The sequence below is a fragment of the Bactrocera dorsalis genome, unplaced genomic scaffold (genome assembly GCF_023373825.1).
Source record: "Bactrocera dorsalis isolate Fly_Bdor unplaced genomic scaffold, ASM2337382v1 BdCtg020, whole genome shotgun sequence".
NCBI classification, from domain to species: Eukaryota; Metazoa; Arthropoda; class Insecta; order Diptera; family Tephritidae; genus Bactrocera; species Bactrocera dorsalis.
In genome coordinates, this window is record NW_026038071.1 from 157,943 (window position 1) to 166,148 (window position 8,206).

General features: G+C 32.6%; 1 protein-coding gene across 2 annotated transcripts; it reads right to left on the minus strand.

The window, feature by feature from the left end:
- Positions 1–148: 148 nt before the first annotated feature.
- On the minus strand, positions 149–2,364 carry LOC105228190 (elongator complex protein 4). Of its 2 annotated transcripts, none has more exons than XM_011207906.4 (6): positions 2,198–2,364; positions 1,848–2,131; positions 1,756–1,791; positions 772–1,691; positions 481–715; positions 149–417 (listed from the first exon to the last, which is right to left on the minus strand). In XM_011207906.4, the coding sequence occupies exons 2-6, from the start codon at positions 1,960–1,962 to the stop codon at positions 332–334; spliced, it is 1,392 nt and encodes a 463-aa protein (XP_011206208.2). In that variant the 5' UTR covers positions 1,963–2,131; positions 2,198–2,364; the 3' UTR covers positions 149–331. The 2 variants fall into 2 exon arrangements, with proteins under 2 accessions (XP_011206208.2, XP_011206207.2); XM_011207905.4 differs by having other exon boundaries at positions 1,848–2,134.
- Between the last annotated feature and the right edge of the window lie 5,842 nt (positions 2,365–8,206).

Genomic DNA, 8,206 nt, shown 5'->3' on the forward strand with positions numbered 1-8,206 from the left:
ATTTCACCAACCAAAAATCGTAACGGATTCAAAAATAGGTATGTATATATACGTTGCTAAAATATGATTCTAATCGATTTTTAGTGATTTTTATTTAATGTTATTTGTAATAACTTTTGTATACATAATTTACAAAATAAAACACATATTTATTTTTTGAAAAAACACACTGTTTGCTTTATTTTATATAACGGCAGGCAAAAAAAAAAATTATGTATATCTGCACATTTTGAAGTTTGGATTTTTCATTGTTATGCTGCAACAAAGAACCAAAATACTTTTTTTCCTTTTGTTAAACGAAATTGTATTTGCATAGCAAAAAATAGTGAACTTAAAAATCCATTGACGTAGCACTGGCTGAAGATCCACCACTGCAACTAAATGTTTGCATATTTTCTTTGATATCTTCTTGCATTTCTATAGTAGAAAAAAAAGGTTGTTTTTAAATAATAAATCCATTTCAAAATAAATATAAATTACCTGGTGGCAAATGAAGCTTTTCAATGACGAACTTCTTTCGACGTAACTTAAATGCTAAATCGGAAGTTTCTGGCATATAGGCAGTAAGTGTATTAACAGCTGTAATTTTGTGTAAATGTATTAGACCGTTGTATTCTTTAAAAGCGTTGTTGGTTTCATGTTCAGATCCGCTAAATGATTCTAATTCAATGGCGTAGTCCACCAAGTTCCGTATTTTGGGAACAAGTGACTCATCCTTAATTAAAATTTTACTGTTAGTTTCTGCGATAATTATTCAGTAGTTATACTTACATATTTAGATATCAAATGCATAGGCATAGTGATAAAACAAACCGACACTGAGTTCCTTACTATGCCTCTTAACACTGTTAGAAATTTTAAAATGTTTTTCGGAAATTCTTCATCATACCAAAGTGGCGATCCCAGTGATGTAATGCAGATACGACAAAGGCTACGATAAACCAATGTACTCGATGAAAATTTTTCCTCCTTGGCAAATGATTGGACTAATTTAAGAAAACGTTGATATTTTGAATTATTGAAGATTTTTTCACAATTATTATTTTGTTTTTGGCCTAAAATAATAGGAGGCTGCACAGCATCGACTTGCAATTTAGTTGCATTTTGAATCCGGAGAGTTTCATTGGAATTACCGGATAGTAGAGCTGCTGCAGCATTAATTCTTTCCTGTTCTAAATCAACTTCTTTGCAACTGATGTTGCTTCCACTACTGCTACTCGTCGTATTTTGATCAGTATCATCTTTGGACTCTGTATTCGATTCAATCGCGGAAAATACATTATCTTCATCACCTAACCCACAATCATAATCATCGTCTACTTCATCTGAATTAACATATGAATTGCCATTCCACAATAGAGTGTCGACAAAGTCTAACAAATTTTTATCCATATGTTCCATCAAATTAAAATGGTGCCCTATTTTACTAGGTATTTGTTCCGAATTTACTGGTGGAAGATCATTGTAGCGCCATGCAATTCGTAAACCATTTTGAGAGAACTCGCCGTTTTCTTGCTCGGTAGATTTTTCAATTTCCACTTCATCATCATTGAGTGGTTTTGGCAATTTGCGCATTAATTCCTGTGGATCATCATCCAAACTTCCTAATAAAACCGACTGTCCTGAAACTACTCCTTCCGCAATAAAGTATTTCGCTAAAACCTTTGAAAATGTTACGTACTTATCTTCCTCTATATCATAAAAAGAAGAAATAGAGTCCTTATTTCGGTAAATTTATTAGATGATTAACGTTACCAATTAGACATATTGAGCCAACAGGCAAGCCACCTCCTAAAAATTCATATTTAGTTTAACATTAATATTATTTTAATTACTTTATTTGTTACCAAAAATAACATCAAACGATGGATTTCCACTGGAAGTTATTATCTGTCCTGTTTGCGGACTAGTCCGTGTGCCTGGTACTGGTTTTTGCACATGCCGTTTCCGAAAGCTCGACATTTTATAGATTGCGCCAACAGAAAATTACGCAAAACAACTTTCTGCCCTCACAGTATACAACCCGTTGTAGTAATGTTGGATTTATTATTATTTATTTTAGACGTTCTCTATTCGTGTTGTTGACGTTTCAAGAATGCAATTTGCCGTTTGGCGGAAGCGTTAAAAAAAACTTCTGACAATAAAATGTTAGCGAATTAACGAAGGCCTTTTTTCTATATCACAATAAAATATTTACCTTGGAATAGTAGCCGGAATTATGACCGTATACTTATTTAAATCCTTTGTTATTTAGAAATTACAAATACAGAAATCTATTTTTTTATTTACAACCGTATTCCAAGTTATAAAACATGCCCAAGGCAAATTTATATGGCAACAAGGCTACAAAAACAAAATTAACACTAACAAAATATTACCAGAAAATGTCAAATACAGCGAGAATAAATTGTGGACTGTATATTAACATGTCAAAAAGCAAAAAACGTGGTTTATACTCCAGCTTTTCCCGACTTGAGCGCCATCTAGCTACCAAGAGCTAGAATGTTAATGAACGAGAAGGCGGAAATATTAAATCAAATCTTTTTGAGTACTAATTTGTAGTTTTTGACCTATGCTCAATTTTTCGCCGATATCAACCCACTGTTCAAGAATTTTGAAATCGCAGATGACCCTCCCTGTAATGATCCTCTCTACCGTATTTAAAGTTTTGGATATCCAAATAATTATGGCAGTTATAATAATTTATGTTTGTTTTGATTTTGACCATATGCCTCAGAGTACCAAGCCATATGTGCACCATCACTTCAATATTCTAAAGAAATGTTCTTATAGTCTTGACAGACGACAGCGCTTATTTGCATCAGCGGGCTTGATTAACATTTACTTGCCCATTTGACTCATGTTAATGCAAACTTTTAATGCACAAGAATTTCGTGCATTTAGCTGAATTTACCAAATTTTAGTAGGCAAAATGGCCGAGTTTTGCCATTTTTTGACAGATGTCGCTTCCTTTGCGTTTACAGTATCAAAATTTTAGTAGGCAAAATGACCGAGTTTTGCTATTTTTTGACAGATGCCGCTTGAAGTCTGTCGCTTCCTTTGCGTTTACAGTATCAAAGGTAAGCAGTTTTATATTGCTAATTAAATTATGCGTAGTACAGTAACAAAAACAAATTTTAATATTTTTAGATGGCAGAAAATAAACAATGCAGTTTGCTATCCATTATTCCAATATTCTTACCTTTTTCGCCTTATCAATTATTGCTTTTAAAAAATAAGTCCCATTATCATAAAATTTTAATTACATTACACATTTCTGTTATTGTTATTGCTATCGATGATCGACCAACGTGCGTTAACTTAATATAGGCACTTGTGCAAAAAATAGTGGTATAAATAGTTTCCCAAGAAAAACTAGTCAATAGGCATGATTCTTATTATACAATAAATAGCAAAGAACAAAAAAATAGCAACTGCTGTAGAGCAGAATGAAGATGGCAGAGGAGAGCAGAAAAGGGTAACTAAACTCATCACTGTGCATGAATTTGGCTATATATAAGTATGCGCATACGTACATATGTACGTATACAGTAGATATCTGCACATTCATAGTTTTAGATACCTAACATTTAAGTGTTCTGTGTGGGATTCTCGAAACAAAGAGGTATCCTACGAAGCAAACGTCTAATAAATTACACAACTCTTACAATTGCCTGAATATCCTGCCAAACGGTAATAATGGTCAATGTGAATTGAAAAATAAAGTGAGCTGAAAGAAAAAAGGGAAAATAACACCACATTTCGCAGAAATAATGTAGAAAAAGAAAAAAATTTAGATAAAAAGTTTCTTGGAACAAAATAACAGTTTTTTGTATACACTTTTTTATAAAGAAGTGAATTGCACAATTCTATAGTATATCAAGTTTTTTCTGAATGTTTAGAATATTTATTATACTTGCAAATATATTCAAATACGATAAGCACTTGTATGGTATTGAGTTTCAAATCAAATACATACACATGTACACACATACATATTTACATCATCGGACTCATTAATTTAAAACATTTTGGACCTCTTTTGCTAATTTACAATTAAAAATTATACAATTGCATTGCAGCAGATGTGTTCTGCTCCGCAGATACCCTGCTGTCTTAAGTGACGTTTGCCGATATCTACAACCTAAATCCTTTCGTTTTTCAAACCTTTGTACGTACATATAATACATAAAGGAGTGTCCAACGGTGCCTACTAATGTGCATGTCCAGTTTAATTTGGAATTTATGTTGCAGAACGAACTGTATGTGTTTGTTCATAACGTTAGAAATCTATGATTTTTTAAAGGATGAAACTATGCATAGCCATGCAGATGGATGTATATTTTCATACATATATGTACAGTAGCGGATCGAAAAAGGGGGTTCAGTAATATTGTACATGTGAGGAATTTAACATATTCTATTAAAAGCGATATAGCTTGTAAATTAAATATTAACATATCTGTAACATCCCTTGGCTACGATATTCACTATATGGGAATTCGTACTAACTTAACATAAACCCTATTTAACTGTTCGCTTCATTTGCTAAAGATTCTATATCGCATCTTTTTATTCTAATATCTTATATCCGATTTTAAAATGAGATCTGAAAAGTTTAATTATCTATATTTTATCTTTGTATCGAAATGAGTCAAACTCCATCACCCCCTGAGTCGAAATCCTTGATGTGACACTGAATGTATTGGCACAAATGCATACATCCATATGCATGTGAATCCGAAGATACATTAAGTAGGTACTTAATAGCGTGGTGAATGTGGTATGCCTTTATACAAAGGTACGTACATATGTATGTGTATACATGTGTACATACATTTGTCTGTATATATTTTGTTGGTGCTACTTTTGTACTACAAGTACGGTGCTTGACGAAGGTAATTACGATTTTAAATATACTACAGACAGACATATATATGTTCATACAAACATATGTATGCATGTATGGATGTTACATAAAATATTTGCAAAATTTTGTTTAAAGTTGAGCTCAAATACTTTTGCATTTTCCTTCCTCGTTGTTTATAAATTTCCGAGGTTGTAATTTGAAAAGGTAGTCAGTCGTCAGTCTACGTATTAATAAAACATTGGTAAATCTGTCGACTACGCCTTCAGACCTATTTCTCTACCCTTGCACGCTCTAATAATTATACTTATATATTGTACTACAAGTATGTATGTATGTTTCTTTGTTCTCAATACTTGATCTAATAATTTTGTTAAGATTCTGTTTGTCCCAGTTACTGACATGCAAGCACCTTATTTGTTATCCTTTTTTATCAGGTTAAACGCATGCCACAATGAAATAACCTTTAATTAGCGCGGTGAAAGATGTTTGATGTCCCTGTGTAAGTAGATTTACGTCTATTACATTGAAATTTCTTAAAATATGTTCACTTTTCCTTTTTCTTTTATTCAGAAAATACACATAATATTAAAGTAGTGGGTGTGCTTAATACACTAATGGCTTAGTTCCTCTTCAGCTGTCTAAGTATCATAAATAATATAAACTATGTACATATGTACATATATGTTTGTAAGTAGACTACTGAAGCCACTTAGCTTCAAAATTGTTGTAATATATACGAATTTGCTATAAAAATATAATTAAAAATGCATCTATACTCCAAATCGAATGTGCAACGTAAACATTGCATTATACGATTTTTTCAAAATTCCGTCTACGAACTAACAGCGGAAAATGCAGCGTTCCTTACAGAGGTACCCGATTAAATTCTGTGTGAAAATCGGTAAATCTGCAACAGAATCGTTTGATATGATCAAGCAGGCTTACCCAGATGTTGCTTTAGCATGAAGTGGTGTGTTTCGGTGGCACCAGGTCTTTTTGGAGGGAGAGAGGTCGCTGATGACGACTTCGACAAACATCGACAATGTGACCCATGTGCGCAAAGTTTTGAACTCAGACCGTCGATTAAGTATTCGTTTAATTGCTCAGATGTTAAATTTATGAAAAAACTGTGGTTCATGACATTGTGACGGAGCACTTGAACATGCGCAAGGTGTGTGCGAAGATGGTCCCAAAAGTGCTCACTGACGACCAGAAGTTGCGGCGAGTGGAAGTGCGCCAAGAAAATGTCAACATGTCTGAAAGTGACCCCCAATTTTTGAATAATGTAATCCCAGATCACAGGCTGACTTTTTTGTTTCCTTGCCTGAAAAGGCCGATGATCCAAGGCGAATGATCCAAAAAGCATGCACTTCGGCTATTATGGCTATTCCGTAGAATGCCTTCCATTATGGCTTAGGAATCGAGCTGGCAGCGCTGCATCGACGCAGAGGGAGTCTATTTTAAAAGTTTTTAAAGAATTATAACGATTGGTTATATATGTAAATTTTTTAAATCGACTCAGTCCTATTACTTTCCGAACAAACCCTATAGTATGTATGCATGAATATAGTTCATATGCATATGTTATTTCTCTTTAAATAAAGTCTATCTCTATAAAAGATTTAAAAAATTGCAGCGATTAAAAGTAAGCGCTTTTATGACCGTATTTTTTCGACGTAAAAAAGAACGTAAAAAATACAAATAATTATTTAAAAAAGCGCTTGTCTAAACATAGCAATATGTTTTGTGAATCAATAACAATTTAGTATAGAATTCAAATATATTTTATAGTTTTGGTAGAGTCGTTCCAAATTTCTAATATAACTATTAATAATTTAATTTTCACAAACTTAAACTATTGGCAAATTTTTTTGCCCTAAAATAATTAATACGTCGATACCAAGACCAATTCAAATTATTTAGCGACATTCGTGGACCAAAATAAAAGCACTTAGAATCTCAGAATATGTTTGAAGTTAATATTTATTTCTGACAGCGTGCCCTTGACTGTAAGCTGATGTGTATGACACTGATGTGCATATTAAATGACTACTCATTGGTCACAAGTCAACAAGAAAGACGTGACTGATGGAAATCTTTTAGGTCAGGCGTATGCTTTTCGATCACATTACTAAAATGATGAGTTTCACTAACGTACCTTGATAATATATTAATAACGAATTTGATGCATACATATTTTAACTGAGAAATTATACAGCTTCTTAAGAACGGAGGCTTCCGTTGATAAAAATACGTAAGAAGGGTTTGATGTCTCTTTAAAATCGCGGCAATTACATTCTACAAGTATTCGTGTATTCGGAATTTAACGAATTTTTATATATGGTTACGAGTATAAGTACACCTAATACCTACTTGTGTAGTAGGCATATGTTTCGAGATGAATATAATCATTTTAAGTTTGATGATATACTAACTGTGTTTTAACACGTTTACGTTCCTTGTTTTTGCATTCTGAGAATAGTTGAAGAAATGTAAAATTTTTACCGATGTCTGCGTAAAAAATAGTAACTTATCAATATTAACGCCTGTTTCAAGTATCACAATGGAATATACATACATAGATTCAATCAACATATTTTCAAGATTAATGAGCCATCACTATTGTCACCTTACCATACTAAAATAGACGCTAAGACTTATTCTTATTTGTGTTTGTTAGTTTTTCAATAAAAGTTTATAATAACATATTTATTTACGTTTGTATAGTTAGTAGGTCCATTCCCGTAATGACCATAGTCTGATTGCATGTATTTGAGATTATCTGAATATTCAACCTTTATGTGAATTAAAAAGCAGCTACACTTTTCAACTGATTTTAGAAATCCAATGTACCATATGTGTGTATGTAAAAATATCCAACCTTTTCAGATGGCCGCCATCTCCCCCAACACAAATTCGTTTAGTTTTAAAACTATTTCTTCAAGCAATGCCATCTGCATTTATTTGAAAAATCGTTCTGTAAGAACAGATGACAGGAAGTCAAACGACAAATTAAATGAATCCTTGTGCTGCCCTAAAATATTTCAAATAATTAGAGATGAAAAAACGGATATGTAAAAATAAATTAACAACTTGACATTTTACTTAAAAAACGTGCACACAATTGAATATTGGTGCGCATGCGCAGCCTGAAAGGATGAGGCTGTGGCAAGAGTCGGTTTAAAAAGGAAATGAAGTCATAAAAACTTAGTGTAGTTGAAATTTAGGTATTAATGGTGTTGCTATTGACAACTTTAAAACACATTAATTTAATGTATCGTTCCGGAATGGAATAAAGCATGGGTATTAACGATCTCTGAGTTTTGATATTGTTAG

Excerpts from the sequence above, each read along its gene's own strand:
- LOC105228190 (XM_011207906.4), bottom strand. The coding sequence starts at position 1,962 with ATGTCGAGCTTTCGGAAACGGCATGTGCAAAAACCAGTACCAGGCACA. Across the intron at positions 1,692-1,755 it reads TGGCTCAATATGTCTAATTG|AGGAAGATAAGTACGTAACA; the intron begins GTAACGTTAATC and ends TTTATGATATAG. Across the intron at positions 418-480 it reads AAAGCTTCATTTGCCACCAG|AAATGCAAGAAGATATCAAA; the intron begins GTAATTTATATT and ends TTTCTACTATAG.